The 23,297-nt window shown below is 58.5% G+C and overlaps 1 protein-coding gene across 1 annotated transcript in view; it reads right to left on the bottom strand.

The window, feature by feature from the left end:
* LOC116950629 (tomoregulin-1-like) overlaps positions 1-22,604 on the bottom strand; it is a 49,093-nt gene extending 26,489 nt beyond the window's left edge. Inside the window, exons 1-4 of the mRNA XM_076068720.1 lie at positions 21,465-22,604; positions 7,932-8,050; positions 2,991-3,120; positions 1,340-1,369 (exon numbers count right to left, since the gene is read on the bottom strand). Coding sequence (XP_075924835.1) covers positions 1,340-1,369; positions 2,991-3,120; positions 7,932-8,050; positions 21,465-21,810 — 625 coding nt within the window. The 5' untranslated portion in view covers positions 21,811-22,604. The remainder of the gene's footprint in view (positions 1-1,339; positions 1,370-2,990; positions 3,121-7,931; positions 8,051-21,464) is intronic.
* Positions 22,605-23,297: the final 693 nt, after the last annotated feature.

The following is a 23,297-nucleotide window of genomic DNA, read 5'->3' as shown; positions in this document are numbered from 1 at the left end:
GGGTCTGTGTGGTTGTAGTTGGGGTCTGTGTGACTGTAGTGGGGGTCTGTGTGGTTGTAGTGGGGGTCTGTGTAGCTTGAGTGGGGGTCTGTGAGGCTGTAGTTGGGGTCTGTGTGGTTGTAGTGGGGGTCTGTGTAGCTATAGTGGGGGTCTGTGAGGCTGTAGTGGGTAGAGATTTGGGAGAGAGCGGGGAGAGAGTGGGGAGAGTGGGGAGATCGTGGGGAGAGAGTGGGGAGAGAGCGGAGAGAGAGCGGGGAGAAAGTGGGGAGAGAGCGGCGAGAGAGCGGGGAGAGAGTGGTGAGAGAGCGGTGAGAGAGCGGGGAGAGAGCGGAGAGAGCGGGGAGAGAGCGGGGAGAGTGGGGAGAGAGCGGGGAGAGAGTGGGGAGAGTGGGGAGAGAGTGGGGAGACAGCGGGGAGAGAGTGTGGAGAGTGGGGAGAGAGCGGGGAGAAAGTGGGGAGAGAGCGGCGAGAGAGCGGGGAGAGAGCGGTGAGAGAGCGGTGAGAGAGCGGGGAGAGAGCGGAGAGAGCGGGGAGAGAGCGGGGAGAGTGGGGAGAGAGCGGGGAGAGAGTGGGGAGAGTGGGGAGAGAGTGGGGAGACAGCGGGGAGAGAGTGTGGAGAGTGGGGAGAGAGCGGGGAGAGAGCGGGGAGAGAGCGGGGAGAGAGTGGGGAGAGAGTGGCGAGAGAGTGGGGAGAGAGTGGGGAGAGAGCGGGGAGAGATCGGGGAGAGTGGGGAGAGTGGGGAGAGAGCGGGGAGAGAGCGGGGAGAGAGCGGGGAGAGAGCGGGGAGAGAGTGGGGAGAGAGCGGGGAGAGAGCGGGGAGAGAGTGGAGAGAGAGCGGGGAGAGAGTGGGGAGAGAGTGGGGAGAGAGCGGCAGTGGGGGGGCTCTTCACTTGCATCGGTTTCCTGCAGCTCCGTGTAATCCGCTGAGTCTCTGCGTGTGAGTGTGTACACGCAGAGGGGTGGGTACAGGTGGGGGTGTACGCAGGAGTGTCTGCGTACCGGGGCGTGCACAGGCGTGGCAGGGAGTCATTCCCGGTTAACTTTGCTCTCCTTTGGCCACTACACTATTTAACATCTTCTTTGACAATGGGAGGGTGATCGATGCCCAGGTGCGGTCGAGGGATGGCTCCTTATCGCTCAGCCACGTTATGTACGCTGATGCTCTGGTAATTGCTGCTCACTCTGAGAGGGTGTTGGAGACACTACTGCTGAACCAGCATCTTGCCTCTGAGAGGGGAGGCCTCACCATCGGCCCCACAACAACAACTCAGAGCAAGCGACTCGAGTGGCATCACTGCCATGTGCGTGCGTCACCATCGGCCTGCAGGCGCAACTCACCTCCGTCCGCTGACCCAGATCCGGTCTCCACTGCAATGAGAGAAGCAGAAGCTGCGTGAGAGCAGCAGAGGAGCACGCGGCACCACCTTGGCGGTGGCTCAGTGGCTCAGTGGTGACGGTGGCTCAGTGGCTCAGTGGTGACGGTGGCTCAGTGGTGACGGTGGCTCAGTGACTCAGTGGTGACGGTGGCTCAGTGACTCAGTGGTGACGGTGGCTCAGTGGTGATGGTGGCTCAGTGACTCAGTGGTGACGGTGGCTCAGTGGTGACGGTGGCTCAGTGGTGACGGTGGCTCAGTGGTGACGGTGGCTCAGTGACTCAGTGGTGACGGTAGCTCAGTGACTCAGTGGTGACGGTGGCTCAGTGGTGACGGTGGCTCAGTGGTGACGGTGGCTCAGTCGTGATGGTGGCTCAGTGACTCAGTGGTGATGGTGGCTCAGTGGTGACGGTGGCTCAGTGGCTCAGTGGTGACGGTGGCTCAGTGGTGACGGTGGCTCAGTGGTGACGGTGGCTCAGTGGTGACGGAGCCACCGTGTGTCCAGCGCCGCCGTGGTGAGTGGAGGCCGAGCCCCGACGTGAATAATTAATCGCAAGCGGCGCATTTTACGGACGGCCGGCGTAAGTCAGGGTGATGGATCATCCCAAATATCAGCGTATTGATCGTCCACAGCAACTGCCGAGGGCGGCGTGCATTATTAAATCTGCGCCAGAGGCGGGCTTCGTGTTACTTAAGCGAGGGCCGGGCGCGCCGGCGCTAATTGCGCGTTTAGCCGCGCGATCGTCCGTGGCGAGGTCGGACCGAGCCACGCTCGGTCCGACCTCGCCAGACCCGACGGGACGACGATTCACCGCGGCCCGTGGCCACGTGACGCCTCGCGACGCCTCGTGATGCCTCGCGACGCCTCGCGACACCTTGCGAGCGGAGGAAGTGACGTGGCAAACACGTCGATTCGCGTGGCGTGTTGTTTTAGTGTTTTCCTTTTCCCCGATTGTGCCACGGCCCAGGCGCAGCGCGCTCGCCGCAGAAGCTCGTGGTCTGGATGCTGCAGGCCGCCCGGGTTAATACTGCTGCGGATATGCACTGACGATAACCACGGTGGAAGGAGCTCCACCAGGCCGGTGGCTCCCACCCTTCCTGGACCCGCCCGGTCACTGTCAAAGATTTGTCACGGACCGCTCGCACCAATAACGACGCAGTCGTTAAAATGGAAAGGGCTCCAGACCGCGGTGTGCACAGACCACGGATCGGAGGAGGCGCCGAGTGTGCGAGGTCAGGCGATGCTCACGGAGAGACGCACAGCAGCTCCCCGCTCAAACGAGCCACAATGAGCCACGCTGAGGCACTGGTGCTCGTCTGCTGTTTACAGCACTGCAGAGTCAGTGGTGGAAAGTCGACATTCTGATGGAAGGGGCCTCAAATTAGCTTCCATTTTATCGACCCCTAGACCAGGATCCAACATTGCCCAGCGGGGCCCAGCGGTGCGCGCTGCCCAGTCACAGCCACCACCACCACCGCCACCACAACCGCCACCGCCTCCACCACCACTGCCACCACCACCACCGCCACCACAACCGCCACTGCCACCACCGCCACCACCACTGCCACCACAACCGCCACCGCAACCGTGCCGCATCTGACCCCGCGTTGCTTACCGGCATAGCAGGGCCCGTCCGTGGCGGCGCTGATGTCCTCCTGGCGCTTGCAGGCCGCCTGGCGCATGAAGCAATCACTCTGGTACGTGTCTCCATTGGAGCCGCACACCGGGGAGTACTCCGTGGAGCACTGAGCGGTGACACGGAGGGGGGCGGGGGGGGATGAGGGAAAGACGGTCAGGGCGAGGAAGCCACGGCGCGTCTCTGCACGTCCATGCTATCCGAAAGCGGCAAAGCCGCGACTCCCAGAGAGCGCCTCTCGTGCATCGCCCCGGCGGAGCGCGTGATTGGACGGTCTGCCGCAGCCAAGCGGCACAGCGGCGGCCCCTCTCCGTGCCCCGCTAAGTGCTCCGCTCCATAGCCCGCTCAGTGATCCGCTCTGTGCCCCGCTCCATTTCCCGCTCCGTGCCCCGCTCAGCGCCCCACTCCGTGCCCCGCTCAGTGCCCCGCTCCGTGCCCCGCTCCGTGCGCCTATCGCCTGCAGGCCCATCCCACTTTGGCTCCCCGACTGTGGCCACGTTTGGTGCTGATGGCGCTCGTGAAATTGAAACTGGTCCAGAGTTGGACCGCTTCAACAAACGCTGCTCGATTATAAATATATTTATTTATCGGTGATGAAACAGACAGAACCTTGTATGTACAGTATGCTCAACTTCTTTTTGCACCGTACGATGCCAACCGTGGGGGGGAAAGACAACAAACAGTGTCTGTCTGTAAACGCGTCGATGCAACATTGATATGTTGCATCGACGCATTTACAGGGGGCATAGTCCACGGAAGGTCGGGGACGTGAGACGGAACGCGGAGTCGGCGTGGGTCGCGCTTGAAGGGCACGGGAGGGGAGCGGCGGCCCCGCACGGCGGCCCCGCACGGCGGCCGCCTCGCCGCCTCCATCGCACGAATCAATTAGCCGGCTCTAATCGGAAGATGCCGGCTTATTCAATTGCACGATGATCGCTATCGAGATAAGCACACGTGCGCGCACACGCACGCGCACACGCACGCACGCACACGCACGCACACACACGCACGCACACACACGCACCCACACACACGCACGCACGCACACACACGCACGTACACGCACGCACACACACGCACGCACACACGCACGCACGCACACACACGCACACACACACACGCACACACACACATACGCACACACACACGCACACACACACACGCACGCACGCACACACACGCACGTACACGCACGCACACACACGCACGCACGCACACACACGCACGCACACACACGCACGCACGCACACACATGCACGTACACGCACGCACACACACGCACGCACACACGCACGCACGCACACACACGCACACACACACACGTACACACACACACGCACGCACACGCACGCACACGCACGCACACACACTCGCAGCGGAACTCTGCGTGGCCACGACGGCATCTGCGACGCCGTCTGCCGTGTCCAAGCGGCGTGCATCGCGCCAACCGCGCTTCGTTCGCGCTTTGTCTGGATCGAGACGAAGACGCCGCACGGCGCTCAAAGCAGCGACCGCAGCGGCGGCGCGCGGCCCTGCTGGCGGAGAGCCTCCGAGCGACCTTCGTGTCGAGAGGCGGCGACGCCGCCGCGTCGGGCGGTGCCTGCAATGCGGTGCCGGCAAGGCGGTGCCGGCAAGGCGGTGCCGGCAAGGCGGTGCCGGCAAGGCGGTGCCGGCAAGGCGATGCCCGTGTCGGGCGGTGCCGCTTCAACCGCGCCCGGTGCGTGGAGGGGTGGGGACGACGCCCATGCCGAGCGTCTGGGATGGACTCCGTCCTGAGATTTTGTCAAGAAGGGAACTTCCAAAAGGCCGAGCGCTTTCGCTTTTGTCGGCGCGTCCGAAGGGGGGAAACCTCACGATGCCCGCGGGGGTGACGCGGCGGCAACGGCGCGCGAGTCCACGTGGGGCCACGCGCTCCCCCACGGCGGCAGCGACACGTGGGGCCACGCGCTCCCCTACGGCGACACGTGGGGCCACGCGCTCCCCCACAGCGACACGTGGGGCCACGCGCTCCCCTACGGCGACAGCGGCGGTGAAGTGAAGATGCTGCGCGGCCGGGGTCGGCTCGCCGGCGGAGCGTCACCGTGCCTCCACCCCTCGCCGCGCCAACAACGGCACCGTGCCCCTCGCTCGCCCGGCCTCTCGTCACAGCTAGCCCCGTCTCTCACCTCGCCTCGGGGTCACCTCGCCTCGGGGTCACCTCGTCGCCAGCACGAGGCCCCCTCCTCCCCCCTCCCTATCCCTGGCTGAGCCGCCAACCCCACGAGCCGGGCGCCACCACTGCCCCCCACCTCCCCCCGCTTTGTTCTCTGATTGACGACGGCCGAGCCCCCAGTGACACCAGATGCTGCAGACGCGGCCACTGGTGTCACGGGGAGCGGCGGGGAGCGGCGGGGACTCCCAGGGGGCCACCCCCCGACACGGACGGCACGGACACCGGTTGTGGATGTGGGGCACGGCAGCCAATCGTGGAGCAGCGCTACCCCCAACCCTAAACGGCCAGCCCGACACAGTGCCGCACTCTCGTCTCATCCAGCTGTGCTCAGCCACCACAACCACCACCACAACCGGCAGCAGCACCACCACAACCACAACAACCACCACAACCAGCAGCAGCACCACAGCCACCACAACCACCACCACAACCAGCAGCAGCACCACAACCACCACAACAACCACAACCAGCAGCAACACCACAACCACCACAACCACCACCACAACCACCACCACCACAACCACCACCACAACCAGCAGCAGCACCACAACCACCACAACCACCACCACAACCAGCAGCACCACAACCACCACAACAACCACAACCAGCAGCAGCACCACAACCACCACCACAACCGGCAGCAGCACCACAACCACCACAACCACCACCACAACCAGCAGCACCACAACCACCACAACCACCACAACCAGCAGCAGCACCACAACCACCACCACAACAACCAGCAGCAACACCACAACCACAACCACCACAACCAGCAGCACACCGCAGGCCGCCTCGCTCTCTCTCTGCGTCTCCTCTCGCACGGCTCGACTGTGGAATCCCACCCCTCTCTGTCTCTCTCCCACCGTCTCATTTCCCAAGCTCGTACAAACACAACAATGACCTTGCTCTGTTCAATAAAGGCGATTCACTCGAACCGATCACACTCCCAATGGAGCTGTTTGTTCCTGGCCGCTTGGCGTCTCGGCCATTTGGGTCTGCACTTCGCAACTGTTGATTTAATAAATTAATTTCTAACCGCGACCCCCACCTCCAGATCTAACACCACGTGGTGGACACTGCACGTGGTAGACACTGCACGTGGTGGACACTTCCCCTGGTGGACACTGCAACCTGGTGGACACTTCCCCTGGTGGACACTGCACGTGGTGGACACTGCACGTGGTGGACACTGCACGTGGTAGACACTGCACGTGGTGGACACTGCCCCTGGTGGACACTTCCCCTGGTGGACACTGCACGTGGTAGACACTGCACGTGGTGGACACTGCCCCTGGTGGACACTGCCCCTGGTGGACACTCCACGTGGTGGACACTGCCCCTGGTGGACACTGCCCCTGGTGGACACTGCACGTGGTGGACACTGCCCCTGGTGGACACTGGTAACGTGTGCCTCCCGAGGTGGTAGTGACCAACATGACTCGTGGGCATCGTCTGCATCGTCGCCCTCTGCGTGCAACGAAGAGGAGGAGTCGGGACGTTGGCCCAGACGTCACCCGCGCTGCTCTCTCTACTCGTCGCTTGCAGGACCACCACGCTGTGTATCCGCCACCTGTGTTGCCGGATGCTGTGTGCCCCACCACCACCACCAGCAGTGGCAGCGCATCACCCTCCCTCGCTGCTGCTGCTGCGCGCGGCTGCCCGGAGCCCGGCACTGTGCGGAGGCAGCAGCAGTGAAGGTTGGTGTGTCACCGGCACAGACGCTGCGTGAGACTCCCTTTCCGTGGGTGTCGAGGGGGAGCCGTGTAACCCTGGCTCGCCAGGGGAAGGCGGCAGAGCAAGTGGACTATCGCCAGCTGTTTATATCTTGTACGGGGATACAGCGTTGCCCCCTCGCGTGCGTGGGGGTTTTATTTTCCGGGCGCTCCGGTTTCCTTCCAGGCGAATATTAAACAATAACTCATCATTGCTTGGCTGAGAACATCGTAAAATAAAAACCCTCCTGAAAAAGAGTATCATGCCTTTCCTGGATAAATAAGATGTGTGTTGTCATCAAAGGGAAAGATCCCCCATGTAGTCTCTGACAGACTGTGGGGGCAAGTGCTGTCAGCGAGCGCTTACGAAGGCCGACACGGCACACAAAATAGGGGGTGGAGGGGGGGGGTCAGCACCACGCCCGACCGCCTTTGTCTCTCCAGTGGCGATGTTTACTGCACACCGCACCAGGTACTCATTTGAGGCTGAGTCGACGTAGGGGAGGCCTAGGAATGGTTCAGGTAATCGTCACCGGTGGTGTTGGTGGCCGTGAACGGGAATCGAACTCGGGTTTTCGGATTCGTGGCGGAGTGCGCTAACACCTATTATACACACTCACCCACACACACTCACCCACACACACACACCCACACACACTCACACACACTCACCCACACACACTCACCCACACACACTCACCTACACACACACACCCTCACCCACACACACACTCACCCAGACACACCCTCACCCACACACACACTCACCCACACACACACTCACCCACACACACTCACCCAGACACACACTCACCCACCCACCCAGACACCCACCCACACACCCACACTCACCCACACACCCACCCAGACACTCACCCACACACACACACACCCACACACCCACACCCACCCACACCCACACACCCACACACACACCCACACACACACACCCACCCACCCACACCCACCCACACCACCGCGGCTGCCGCTCACCTGGAATCCGCTGCACACGCAGGCGACGTCGTCTCCCACCTCGGTGCAGACGCCGCCGTAGCGGCACGAGGAGTCGTCGCACGACGACAGCTCAGCACCCCCCTCCCGCTCGTTGTAGTCTGCAGGACACCAGGGGGGGCGAGGGGGAGGGGGGGCGAGGGGGAGGGGGGCGAGGGGGGTGAATAATTAATGAGGCCGAGCGCAGCGGCTGAGTGCACAGCGGAGGATGGGAAAATTCAACATCCGTGGAGTGGAGTGGTTGGGTGGATTTATTCACCACGGCTTGCTCCACAGACACGCGCTCAGCCCGGTCTGTGTGTGTGTACACGTGTCTGTGTGTGTGTACACGCATCTGTGTGTGTGTACACGCGTCTGTGTGTCTGCACGCGTCTGTGTGTGTGTACACGCGTCTGTGTGTGTACATGACACGCGTCTGTGTGTGTGCACGCGTCTGTGTGTACATGACACGCGTCTGTGTGTGTGTACACGCGTCTGTGTGTGTGTACACGCGTCTGTGTGTACATGACACGCGTCTGTGTGTACATGACACGCGTCTGTGTGTGTACACGCGCCTGTGTGTGTGTACACAGGTCTGTGTGTACATGACACGCGTCTGTGTGTACATGACACGCGTCTGTGTGTGTGCACGCGTCTGTGTGTGTGTACACGCGTTGGGGTGTGTGTACACGTGTCTGTGTGTGTACGTGTCTGTGTGTATACGTGTCTGTGTACACGTTTCTGTGTGTGTACACGTGTTTGTGTGTGTGTACACGCATCTGTGTGTGTGTACGTGTCTGTGTGTACACGCGTCTTTGTGTGTGTACGCGCCTGTGTGTGTGTACGTGTCTATGTGTGTGTACGTGTCTGTGTGTACACGCGTCTGTGTGTGTGTACGCGTCTGTGTGTGTGTACGTGTCTGTGTGTGTGTACACGCGTCCTTAGAGGACGCGATATTGGCTGTAACGGAGGAAGTCACACAGGCGATGCAATAACAGATACCGCACTAATGACAGTGTGCGCATGTATATGGTTAACAACTGGGTGGTGTCACGTGCATTGCACCATAGATGCACACGCGGTGTCGGCTATGGATGTGAAGCGTGTGCACCCGAGACGCGTGTGCAGGGAGCGGTGGCGCAGCGCTTAGCGCTACGCCACGAACCCGGCGACCCGAGTTCGATTCCCACTCACGGCCACCGCCACGAGTGACGATTTTCTGACACCGCTCCTGGGTCTCCTCCTAGGTCGACTTAGCCTCAAGTGTGTGAACGACCGTGGTGCCGGCCTTCACAAGGCGCTGCTCGCTGACACCAGCAGTCTGCCGAGGGCTCTTGGTGTTGGCGGGTGAAGTTTTTTTTTGGAATAAAACTCCACCGATTCCTGGACACCGTCGACAAGAAAGCACGCCGGTCACGTGATCGAGCACAATTTAGCGGCTCGTCGGGGCCACTGCGGCCTTAAACGACGACGACAACAAAAGAGAACCGATCAATTAGACGACGTTTCGGGCAATGGCCCTACTGCATCGGCCCTTTCTGAATTGCCCGAAACGTCGCGGCCCTTCTGCACAGAGAGAGAGAGAAAAGGGGTCACAGCCCGAAACGTCTCCGGCTGTGTCTGTGTCGTGTTGTCGAGTTGGCGATTCTCGACTGTTTTGTGTGCCGGTGATGGACGATTGAAGAGCGGTGCTGGAACTGGGGGGGGTTGGTGGGATTGGGGGGGGCACCCGGAGAGGAGAAGGGGGGGGGGCGTTGGAGCCGCATCCCCCTCTGTGACCGCCCCCCACCCCCCGTAGTCCACCCACAGAGCCAGGGAGCCCTCCGTGAGCACGTGGCGCGCGCCCCACTGTCGCAAGCTCTCGCATGCACGGACTTCTTTCGCACCGTACGTAGACGACCCTGCTGATGGCAGGCGCGATTCGGCGGCATGCAACACCGCAGTGAGCACGCGCATTTTGTCATTTTGTGAGTCCACTGCTGGACGAAGGCCTTCCCTCCCCTAGCGCCGTGACGGCGGCCGTGGGGATGGTTGTTTGACCATACTTCACCACGCTGGTCATATAATGGCCCTTCCCGCCCTTGTCCGGTGTTGTTTGACCATCGTGGTGAAGTGTGCTGGTGTCTGGTGCCCGGCCACGGCTACCGTCAGTGGCGAGCGCTGGGGGTCTCCAAATCGACTCACGGCGCACAGAGGGGAGGGAGGGAGGGAGGCGTCAGTCCAGCGGTGGACGAACGCAAGGGGTGGGGTTTCTATACCACTACCATCACCACTATCACAACCATCACCACTATCATCACTATCACCATCATCATCACCACTACCATCACCACTATCACAACCATCACCACTACCATCACCACTATCACCATCATCATCACCACTACCATCACCACTATCACAACCATCACCACTATCATCACTATCACCATCATCATCACCACTACCATCACCACTATCACAACCATCACCACTACCATCACCACTATCACCATCATCATCACCACTACCATCACCACTATCACAACCATCACCACTATCATCACTATCACCATCATCATCACCACTACCATCACCACTATCACAACCATCACCACTACCATCACCACTATCACAACCATCACCACTATCATCACTATCACCATCATCATCACCACTACCATCACCACTATCACAACCATCACCACTACCATCACCACTATCACCATCATCATCACCACTACCATCACCACTATCACAACCATCACCACTATCATCACTATCACCATCATCATCACCACTACCATCACCACTATCACAACCATCACCACTACCATCACCACTATCACCATCATCATCACCACTACCATCACCACTATCACAACCATCACCACTATCATCACTATCACCATCATCATCACCACTACCATCACCACTATCACAACCATCACCACTACCATCACCACTATCACAACCATCACCACTATCACAACCATCACCACTATCACAACCATCACCACTACCATCACCACTATCACAACCATCACCACTATCACAACCATCACCACTACCATCACCACTATCACAACCATCACCACTACCATCACCACTATCACAACCATCACCACTACCATCACTATCACCATCATCATCACCACTACCATCACCACTATCACAACCATCACCACTATCACAACCATCACCACTATCACAACCATCACCACTATCATCACTATCACCATCATCATCACCACTACCATCACCACTATCACAACCATCACCACTACCATCACCACTATCACCATCATCATCACCACTACCATCACCACTATCACAACCATCACCACTATCATCACTATCACCATCATCATCACCACTACCATCACCACTATCACAACCATCACCACTACCATCACCACTATCACAACCATCACCACTATCATCACTATCACCATCATCATCACCACTACCATCACCACTATCACAACCATCACCACTACCATCACCACTATCACCATCATCATCACCACTACCATCACCACTATCACAACCATCACCACTATCATCACTATCACCATCATCATCACCACTACCATCACCACTATCACAACCATCACCACTACCATCACCACTATCACCATCATCATCACCACTACCATCACCACTATCACAACCATCACCACTATCATCACTATCACCATCATCATCACCACTACCATCACCACTATCACAACCATCACCACTACCATCACCACTATCACAACCATCACCACTATCACAACCATCACCACTATCACAACCATCACCACTACCATCACCACTATCACAACCATCACCACTATCACAACCATCACCACTACCATCACCACTATCACAACCATCACCACTACCATCACCACTATCACAACATTCACCACTACCATCACTATCACCATCATCATCACCACTACCATCACCACTATCACAACCATCACCACTATCACAACCATCACCACTATCACAACCATCACCACTATCATCACTATCACCATCATCATCACCACTACCATCACCACTATCACAACCATCACCACTATCACAACCATCACCACTATCACAACCATCACCACTATCATCACTATCACCATCATCATCACCACTACCATCACCACTATCACAACCATCACCACTATCACAACCATCACCACTATCATCACTATCACCATCATCATCACCACTACCATCACCACTATCACAACCATCACCACTATCACAACCATCACCACTATCATCACTATCACCATCATCATCACCACTACCATCACCACTATCACAACCATCACCACTATCACAACCATCACCACTATCATCACTATCACCATCATCATCACCACTACCATCACCACTATCACAACCATCACCACTATCACAACCATCACCACTATCATCACTATCACCATCATCATCACCACTACCATCACCACTATCACAACCATCACCACTATCACAACCATCACCACTATCACAACCATCACCATCATCAACAACAACAACCGCCATTCGCCACTAAGTGGCGGTGACGTCACCACGACGCTTGTGCCAGGCTATGTGCACCCTGAGGCCACGTGAAGTGTCGAACGCCCGCTGGCAGGAGGTCACGGGGCAGACCCAGGTGCCACGGGTCGACTGACTGAGATGACTGGCTGATGCACCACCTGTGCCCCCTACTGTGCCAACCTGCTGTGCTTTAGCCACCCGGCGCTCCGCTCGCTGTTGTGAGCGTCGCTCCTCCGCCCTCCGTTGTTGTTGGAGGGCGACTGCCTCCAACTGCCCAGTAGCATCCTTCACGAGCCTCCTCCACAGAGGCCGATCTTGACACCGCTGGTACCAGTCATCGGCAAGTCCACTCAGCTCCACGTCCTCCTGTACCACATCACTCCATCTCTTCTCTAGCCCGTGCCGCGCCCGCCTAGCCCCCTCAATCCGGCCAAACAAAAGCTGTTTCGGCATGCGGTGGCTGGGCATGCGGGCTACATGACCCAGCCATCGCAGCCTTGCCTGCCGGAGGAGCTCACCGATGGGACCCTGCCCAGATCTTTCAAGGATTTGTGAGCTCCTCACACAATCCAGTCTGGTTAAACCCAGGATGGATCGTAGGCAGGTCAGCCTAAATGTTTCTAACCGGCGAAGATGTTCCATTAGGGGGGTCCACGTTTCGCAAGCGTAGAGAAGGGAGGGAATGACCGTGGCCGAGAAGACCTGAAGCTTAGTGCGGAGCGACAGACCAGGTAGCTTCCACACAGCGTTACGCAACCGATGAAAAGATATTGCCGCTCGACTGATTCGGAGTGAGACCTCTGCTGTTAAACTGGAGCCAGTCATAAGCACACTGCCCAGGTATGGGAAACTCTCCACTCTCTCCACAACTGCCCCATCACCGATTGGGAGTTGTGGGGGTGGAGTGTCCGATGGTACAAAATACCCAGGCAGGTGCTTAGTTTTGGTGGGGCTGATGGTAAGGCCCCACCTCTTAGTGGCACGCTCCAGTCTCAGCAGCAGCGTCTGCAACTCCTCCTCTGACTGAGCAGCTATTACCAAGTCATCAGCATACATAACGTGGTTGAGCAATAGGGAGCCATCCCTTGACCGCACCCGGGCATCGATTAGCCTCCCATTATATCTGTACCATATGGAGATTCCCCCGGTACAGCTATTGAAGGCTTCACGAACTACGTGGTCAAAATAGATGTTAAATAATGTGGGAGCCAGAGGACATCCCTGTCGCACCCCAAGGTGTACAGGGAATGGCTCTGACTCCCGGCCACGTAGTTTTACCCGGGCCCGCTCACCATCATGAAGGTCCTTAATGATCGTGAGCAGAGGGTCAGGTACTCCAAAAGCACGAAGAACGACCCAGAGCCCAGGCCTACTGATGGTATCATAGGCCTTGACCAGGTCAATAAAGCAGAGATGTAGGTCTTGTTGGAATTCCCTACACCTCTGCTGTAGCAGACGGACAGAAAATATGGCATCTGTGCAGGACCGCCCTTTCCTGAAACCGCATTGGGGCTCCGCAAGCCTCTCCTCAGCGTGCCTGGCAAGGCGATGCTGAATAATTCTTGCCAGGACCTTTCCCGGCACACTGAGGAGTGAGATGCCCCTGTAGTTGTTACAGTCTGTGCGGTCCCCCTTCTTAAAAAGGGGGACCACCAGGGCATCCTTCCAATCCTGCGGAACCCGTCCAGTGGTCCAGACTGTTGTTATGATGTCATATAGGGCAGTCTGTGCACAAACGCCACCCTCCCTCAGCATTTCGCTTGGGAGATCATCTCTGCCCGCTGCCTTTCCTGGTCTCAGACTCCGGATCGCCTTCAATACTTCCTCAGCAGATGGCACCTCAGCCAGCCACTCACAGGGGGTGACTTCATCCAATATTTGAGGCACCGCAGCCTCAGCAGGGTCATCCTCACTTTGTGCCACGATGTTTTCCTGGCTGTGGGATTTTCCCTCCCCCAGGACCTCACAGAAATGCTCAGCAAATCTGCGAACCTGTTCCTGGGGGTCGGAAATTGGATCACCGTTTTTTCCCCTAATGATGGTAATAGGTGTGGCGCTGCAGGTTACTTTTTTGATGGAGTTAAATAGCGATTTGTGATCACGGGCCACTGAGGCAGACTCCATCTCCTCAGCAACCCGCGACCACCACCCATCCTTGCAGCGCCTCACGGCTCTCCGAACCTCCGAGCGAAGGCTGCGGTAAGCCTCCTCATTCTCTGACGTGGGATTCTGTAGCCGATGACAGTGGGCCTGTCGCTTTTTCTCAACCATCCTGAACAACTCCTCTGTCATCCAGGGTGTCTGGGGAGGTCTGGACCGCGTACCCAAAGCAGCCATTGCAGCTGCATGAGTCACAGTCCTAAACCTCGCCCATTTACCCTCGACATCAGGAGGAGTCGGGGACGATGCCAATCCCAGCCGCAAGCGATGATGAAATTCTCGCTTGCAACTTTCATCAGATAACTGAGACCAGGCCACTTTAGGTTGGAATGGGGTCCTGGGTGTACACCCACCACCGGAGTGGAAGAATGGCAGGCGCATCTTACAGATGACTAGTCGATGGTCAGAGGGCAGATCAGCTCCACGGTAGGTCCTGGTGTCAAGGACATGGGCTCGCATTCGCTGGTCCGTCACTATGTAGTCCAGCAGATGTTCTTGCTTGGACCCGGCATGCATCCATGATGTTGTGTGGATGCGCCGATGCCGGAACAGCGTGTTGGTAATTACAAGCCCATGGGCTGCACAAAAATCTAGCAGCCTCCTACCATTGTTATTGAGCTGATCTGGCCCATGCCCTCCAATCACTCCAGACCAGGTGCCAGTATCATGACCAACTCGGGCATTGAAGTCACCCAACATGATGACTCTATCCCGAGGGGCCACTTTAGCCAGCACCTGTGACAGGAGGTCATAGAAGGCATCTGACTCATCGGCTTTGCCTGCATCCCTCCACGGATGTTCATCTTCGGTGGGGGCATAAGTAACCACGACCACCATTCCTCGCCTCCGGTTGATGGGAAGGCGAGCCCAAAGTAGCCTGGGGCTTACAGCTTCCCACACCTCACCGCCACGCTCCCACGCCCCCTTCATTCTTTTGTTCAAAAGAAGACCCACACCCTGTTGTTTGGCAGTCTGCTGCCCCGAGTAGAGGACTGTCCACCCCTCATGGTGGCAGGAGCCAGAGCCGGTCCACCGGACCTCCTGAATGCCGCATAGATCCAGGCGGTACCGGTCCAGCTCCCGACCATCACCACCATCACCACTATCACAACCACCACCATCATCACTACCATCACCACTATCACAACCACCACCATCATCATCACCACTACCATCACCACTATCACAACCACCATCATCATCACCACCATCACCACCATCACCAATATCACAACCATCACCATCATCACAACCACCATCATAACCACCATCACCACCATCCCAACCACCACCATCATCACCACTATCACAACCGTAACCATAATCACCACCATCACCACCATCACCACTATCACAACCATCATCATCATCACAACCACCATCACAACCACCATCACCACCATCACAACCACCACCATCACCATCATCACCACTATCACCACTATCATCACTATCACCATCATCACAACCATCACCACTACCATCACCACTATCACAACCACCATCATCACCATCACCACTATCACTACCATCATCACAACCACCACCATCACTACCATCACCACTATCACAACCACCACCACCATCACTACCATCACCACTATCACAACCACCACCATCATCATCACCACCACCATCACCACTATCACAACCACCACCATCATCACCACTACCATCACCACTATCACAACCATCACCATCATCACCACCACCATCACCACTATCACAACCACCACCATCATCATCACCACCACCATCACCATCATCACAACCACCATCACCACCACCATCACCACTATCACAACCACCACCACCATGATCATCACCACCACTATCACAACCACCATCACCACCATCATCATCACCACCATCACCATCAATTCATCACAACCACCACCATCGTCATCACCACCATCACCATCAATTCATCACAACCGCATTGCCCCACACACATAGTACATACACACAGTACACACAGCACACACACAGTACACACAGCACACACACACACAGTACACACAGTACGCACACACAGTACACACACACAGTACACACAGCACACACAGTACTCACACACAGTACACACACAGTACACACAGCACACACACAGTACACACACATCACACACAAATAGTACACACACACACAGTACACACACAGTACACACAGTACACACACAGTACACACAGTACACACACACAGTACACACACACAGTACACACACACACAGTACACACACACACAGTACACACAGTACACACAGTACACACACAGTACACACAGCACACAGTACACACAGTACACACACAGTACACACACACAGTACACACAGCACACACACACAGTACACACGCACAGTACACAGTACACACACAGTACATACAACACACACACACAGTACACACACAGTACACACACACACAGTACACACAGTACACACACAGTACACACACACACAGTACACACAGTACACACACACACAGTACACACACACACAGTACACACACAGTACACACACACAGTACACACACAGTACACACACACAGTACACACACAGCACACACACACAGTACACACAGTACACACACACACAGCACACACACAGTACACACACAGTACACACACACACAGCACACACACAGTACACACACAGTACACACACAGCACACACAGAGCCCCCCCCCCCTCGCCGTGCTTGCGGCGGGGTGGGGGGAGTGGGGGGACAGTGGGGGGGGGGGGGCGTCTCGAGGCGAGGCGCTCGCGCCGCCCGCCCAGCGGCGACGCTGCTGCCCACAGAGGCGACCACCACCACCACCCCCACCACCACCCCCACCACCACCACCCCCACCACCACCACCACCCCCACCACCACCACCACCCCCGCCACCACCACCCCCACCACCACCCCCACCACCACCACCCCCACCACCACCACAACCATCACCACCGCCACCATCACCACCACCAACACCGCCACCACCACCACCGCCACCCCCACCACCCCCACCGCCACCACCACCACCCCCACCACCACCCCCACCGCCACCACCACCACCCCCACCACCGCCACCACCACCCCCACCACCACCCCCACCACCACCACCACCCCCACCACCGCCACCACCACCAGAGCGGAGTTCTTTATTTCCATGCTCGCACCAAACTGAAACTGCGGAGAGAGACAAAGCGCCGGGCGGGCGCGCGGGGGATCTCTCAGCCCGCCCCCCCCCCCCCCCGCGTCATTAACGCGGCGCCTCCGCGCACAAAGGGGGAGAGCGGCGCAGTCTCCTCGCGCCCCCATTGTAGCCCCCCCCCACCCTCTCCTCTATTGATCCCGCAGCCCTACAAAGCGTGAGTGGTGGGGGGGGGGCGAGCGAGGGAGCGCTCGCGACTTCCAGAGACACCACCGCATTGAGCTGCTGCGCCCATTATTCGTGCGCCTTGCGGGATTTACGACCGCTGCCATCAACACCACCGCCGCCGCCGCTCGGTCCCCTTATCCCCTCGATTCACAGCCCCCCACCCCTACAGCCTCGCGCAGTAGACGAAGGACCCCCGTGTAGCCTCAACAGACTGTCGGGGCAAGTGCTGTGAGCCAGCCGCGAGCACCGCACACGCGCCACGCCGCGCGTGCCTCTCCTCCCTCGCCGTGCCATCTGCACGGAGCGCCTCTCGCTCCGTGTTATTTGAGAGCCAAAACTCGATTCGTGTGGGTGGTGGCGCTCCGTGGGGGGGTGGAGGTGGAGGTCACAAGGTCGGACCGCAGCATCTCGCTAACAGCGCCGCTGCTGTCCCCCGCTTCAACCCCCACCTCCCCTACCACCCCCCCCCCCCCCAGCTCTCTCCCCTCGTCTATAGCCGCTCCTCCTTTGTCGCGATGGTTTGGCGAGGCCCCCCCTCTCTCTCTCGCTGGTGCTGGCCACCCAGCCCCTCGTGTGCCGTTCTGGCCTTCACAGGTGCTGCTTGCTAACAGCACTTGCCCCTACAGCCTGTTGAGGCTACACGGGGGATCTTTGTCTGTGTCTGTGTGTGAGGCGCTCGCTAACAGCACTTGCCCCTACAGCCTGTTGTGGCTACACGGGGGATAGGGGAGGGCTTTCACCTATCTGTTAGAGCTTTTAACAGACAACAGGACAAGAAGTCGCAACTCATCGAGATGCTGCTTCTCACACAGCTTAAAGGTCGTGATCTAAGCGTGGCTTCTCCCACTCCAGCGCTGTCCTCCAGACAGTCTCGTCCCTTCACCTGATGAAGGCCGCTTGTGTTGTGGCCGAAACGTCGTGATTTTTTGTTATTTTATTTTCACCTACGTGACTTTACCCAATAGAACCAAAGAGTATGGATCCTAGCAGTCACGAAAGCTTTAAATCTAGAATACACGGGGGATCTTTGTCTGTGTCTGTGTGTGAGGCGCTCGCTAACAGCACTTGCCCCTACAGCCTATTGAGGCTACACGGGGGATCTTTGTCTGTGTCTGTGTGTGAGGCGCTCGCTAACAGCACTTGCCCCTACAGCCTGTTGAGGCTACACGGGGGATCTTTGTGTCTGTGTGTGAGGCGCTCGCTAACAGCACTTGCCCCTACAGCCTATTGAGGCTACACGGGGGATCTTTGTCTGTGTCTGTGTGTGAGGCGCTCGCTAACAGCACTTGTCCCTACAGCCTGTTGAGGCTACACGGGGGATCTTTGTTCTGTCTCGCTCTCTCGTTCCCTCGGGCTCGTTGCCACGCTACTGGTCACGCAGAATGGAGGGCATTCAGTGTGTTCGTGTGTATCTGTGTGTGTGTATATCTGTGTATGTGTGTATCTGTGTTCGTGTGTATCTGTGTCCATGTGTATCTGTGTCCGTGTGTATCTGTGTCCGTATGTATCTGTGTCCGTGTGTATCTGTGTTCGTGTGTATCTGTGTATGTGTGTGTATATGTGTGTGTTAGAAACATTTAGGCTGGCCTGCCTACGATCCATCCTGGGTTTAACCAGGCTGGATTGTGTGAGGAGCTCACAGATCCTTGAAAGATCTGGGCACGGTCCCATCGGTGAGCTCCTCCAGCAGGCAAGGCTGCGTTGGCTGGGTCATGTAGCCCGCATGCCCAGCCACCGCATGCCGAAACAGCTTTTGTTCGGCCGGATCGAGGGGGCTAAGCGGGCGCGGCACGGGCTAGAGAAGAGATGGAGTGATGTGGTACAGGAGGACGTGGAGCTGAGTGGACTTGTCGATGACTGGTACCAGCGGTGTCAAGATCGGCCTCTGTGGAGGAGGCTCGTGAAGGACGCTATTGGGCAGTTGGAGGCAGTCGCCCTCCAGCAACAACGGAAGGTGGAGGAGCGACGCTCACAACAACGAGCGGAGCGCCGGGTGGCTAAAGCACAGCAGGTTGGCACAGTAGGGGGCACAGGTGGTGCATCAGCCAGTCATCTCAGTCAGTCGACCCGTGGCACCTGGGTCTGCCCCGTGACCTCCTGCCAGCGGGCGTTCGACACTCCACGTGGCCTCCATGTGCACATGGCCTGGCACAAGCGCCGTGGTGACGTCACCGCCACTTAGTGGCGAATGGCGGTTGTTGTTGTGTATCTGTGTGTGTGTCTGTGTGTGTCTGTGTGTGTATCTGTGTGTGTGTCTATCTGTGTGTGTATCTGTGTGTGTGTCTGTGTGTGTGTATCTGTATGTATCTGTGTGTGTGTCTCTGTGTGTGTCTATCTGTGTGTATCTGTGTGTGTGTATCTGTGTGTGTATGTGTGTGTGTCTGTGTGTGTGTCTGTGTGTGTGTATCTGTGTGTGTATCTGTGCGTATCTGTGTGTGTGTAGCTGTGTGTGTCTCTGTGTGTGTCTATCTGTGTGTATCTGTGTGTGTATCTGTGTGTGTATGTGTGTGTGTCTGTGTGTGTGTCCGCTAATCCTATTTTTCACGGTCCTTCTGCCGTTGACACCGCGGCTGCGGGGTGCGGGGGGCGCTGCGGGGTGGTTTGGGGCGAGAGGAGCGGGAGGAGGGGGGAGGAGGAGGTGGGGAGGAGGAGGGGGAGGAGGGGGGGGGGGAGGAGGTGGGGAGGAGGAGGAGGAGGGGGGGAGGAGGTGGGGAGGAGGAGGTGGGGAGGAGGGGGGTGCCGTGCGCCTTGGGAAGGAGGCGACATCACAGGAGCGGCTGCACCGTGCGCATTCATCTCCCAGCAGCCGGTGGGTGATTAGAGAGCAACACGTCACCACCACCACCACGGCCTCTGTGGCTGCCGCGAGGCCGAGTCCGACGTTCGACCTCGCGGCTCCGAGAGGCGCGAGGTGAAAGCGGCGCTCCGGGGTTTGCGAGCCGCGCTAAAAACAATAAAAATCACTGGCGCGCCTCGAACGCGACTATCGACGTGGATGTGCAACTTGACACGGCTACACACGCAGCCAAATGGCCAGAGAGTGTGAGTGTGTGTGAGTGAGTGTGAGAGTGTGAGTGAGTGTGAGAGTGTGAATACACGCGGCATTGTACACACGGCATTCACATTCCCCGTGCCAATTCTAACCCCCATTCACCGCGTCCCGCCGTCCCAGGTCTCGCCACCTTGCCACGAATAAACAAAACAAAGCTTTTGTCTGCTGAGCGCGGTGTCCCAGGGCGCGCTGTCTCTGAGCACGGAGCGCAGAACGACCCCCTCGCTCCCCGATCGTGCCGTGGTCACCTCGCCTCCCCCCTCTCCACCACCACCACCACGCGGCCTCTCTCTCTGCACCGCTCGCCTCCAGAATTGGCCCCGGGTCGAGTGGAGACGCCGAGCGCCGCCACCGCCGCCTTCACCCCGCGCCAGACCCCGGACAAAGCCCGACCGCGGCGTGGTGGAGTCGGGGGGTAGGGGGGTGGGAGAGACCCCTCCCGCTCACCTGCGCAGTTGCCGTGCTTGCCCTTGCCCTTGCAGCCGGGGGACGAGGATCCGCGTCCTCCCTGCGCCTCGGCCACCGCGACGAGGGCGCCCACGAGGAGAGCCGCTCGCCAGAGCGCGGACGGGAGGCCGCCTCCCTCCATGGTAGCCTCCCCCCACTGCCGCCTCCTGCGCGCGTGGCGATGTCTCCGTGCCTCTTGTTGCGCCTCCTCCTGCTGCTGCTGCTCCTGCTGCTGTTGCTGCTGCTCTTGCTGCTGATGCTCCTGCTGCTGTTGCTGCTGCTCCTGCTGCTGCTGCTCCTGCTGCTGCTGTTGCTGCTGCTGCCGAGTGTGCACGCTGACCATCATCAAGAGCGACTCTTCAATCGGGGCGCGCCTTTGTGCGTTTTTTTCCCCCTTGTTGTTAAATCCCCAATTTCTAGAGGATGCCAACTCGTGCTAACTCCCCAATATCTAGAGGATGCCAACTCGTGCGTAATCCCGACCCTCTATAAAGACGCTCGAACCGACGCCTCTCTATTCTCGTCCTCCTCTCGCTCCCCCTGCCTCACCTTCTCTCTGTTTTACAAAAATATTTTCACACAAAGCCGCCGCGCGTCGTCAGAGGAACGCGCGGACGCGCTGCAGATCGCCACGAGGAGCGGGACGAAGAGGGAGAAGGGGAGAAGACATCGCCCGGCTGAGTTTCGCAGCGCACACCGCGGCGTCTGGCGGCAAGGGGCGACGGGCGGGCGGCGTCAGCCCCGAGGATGGATGGGCTCCGTGGCGCTGGGTCCGCGCCTCGGTGACGGAGCGACGCACAAAGGCGAGAGGGAGAGCAGGAGGAGCAGCAGGAGGAGGAGGAGGCAGTGAGCGAGCGAGCCGCTCATCACAGCGGCGGCCGCGTTGAGGAGGAATCGCTGAGCCAGGCGAGCGCGGGCTCGGAGCTGCTGCTGCTGCCGCTGCTGCCCGGGTTCGCGTTCCCTCGGGAAACGGCGGAGAATCCACTCTCATACAGCTGCTGCCGCTACAGCTACAGCAGCTACAGCAGCAACAGGAAGCGGACGGAGATGGGGGAGAAGGAGGAGGAGGGGGTGGTGCAGTATGAGCAGCAGCAGCAGGAGGAGGAGAGTGGTGGTGGTGGATGATGATGATGGGCTGGTGAGGTGGTTTGTTTGGGGGGGGTAGGTGATGGAGGAGGAGGGATGAGGGTTGTGGGGTGCGGGGGGGCTGGGTGCGTGTGGGGGAGGGGAACGATAGGCGATGCGAAATCTGCCAGGGCGAGAGAGAGGGGGAGAGGGAGAGAGAGATGGAGGGGGAGAGGGATGGAGGGCGGGGGCGAGGGAGGAGAGGACGCGGAGCGGCGTCTGAAGGCGGCGCCTCTCACCGCGGCCTCCACATCGCGATTATCGCCTCGGTCTGCGCGCGAGTGGCTTCGTGAGGTCTGGAGGCGCCTCACGAACGCGCCGCACCATCGCGCGCGCGTCTCTCTCTGCAGGAGCTGCCTCCAGACGTTTTTTTTTTAAATCAAAGCCCATTTCGTTCATCGATGCTCCTTGAGGGAGCATCCTTCGAGCATCCGGTTGCTTTGCCCATTCCGAGCCTGGCGTTGATGGAGTTGCTACAGCGAGTCGGAGGCGATCTGCGGGAGCTGCTAGCCGGGCACGCCATACCCCTGCCCCCCTGTCTGCTTGATGCTTTATTCACTTCGTAAGTCTCCTCTCTCCTAGTCCCCTCCTCTCTGTAACTTCATTTCTCTCTCTCGTAGTCAAATAAAACCACCTCATCATCATCAGCAGCATCCCGCGACCCCATCGTCCGCACCTTCCCGTCACGCCGTGTGTGTGTGTACACGT

This window comes from Petromyzon marinus, chromosome 2 (assembly GCF_048934315.1).
Source record: "Petromyzon marinus isolate PM22_M1 ecotype Great Lakes invasive population chromosome 2, UKy_Petmar_22M1.pri1.0, whole genome shotgun sequence".
Taxonomy (NCBI): Eukaryota; Metazoa; Chordata; class Hyperoartia; order Petromyzontiformes; family Petromyzontidae; genus Petromyzon; species Petromyzon marinus.
Note: the sequence above shows the minus strand (reverse complement) of the source record. Positions and strands in the feature narration are given on the sequence as shown.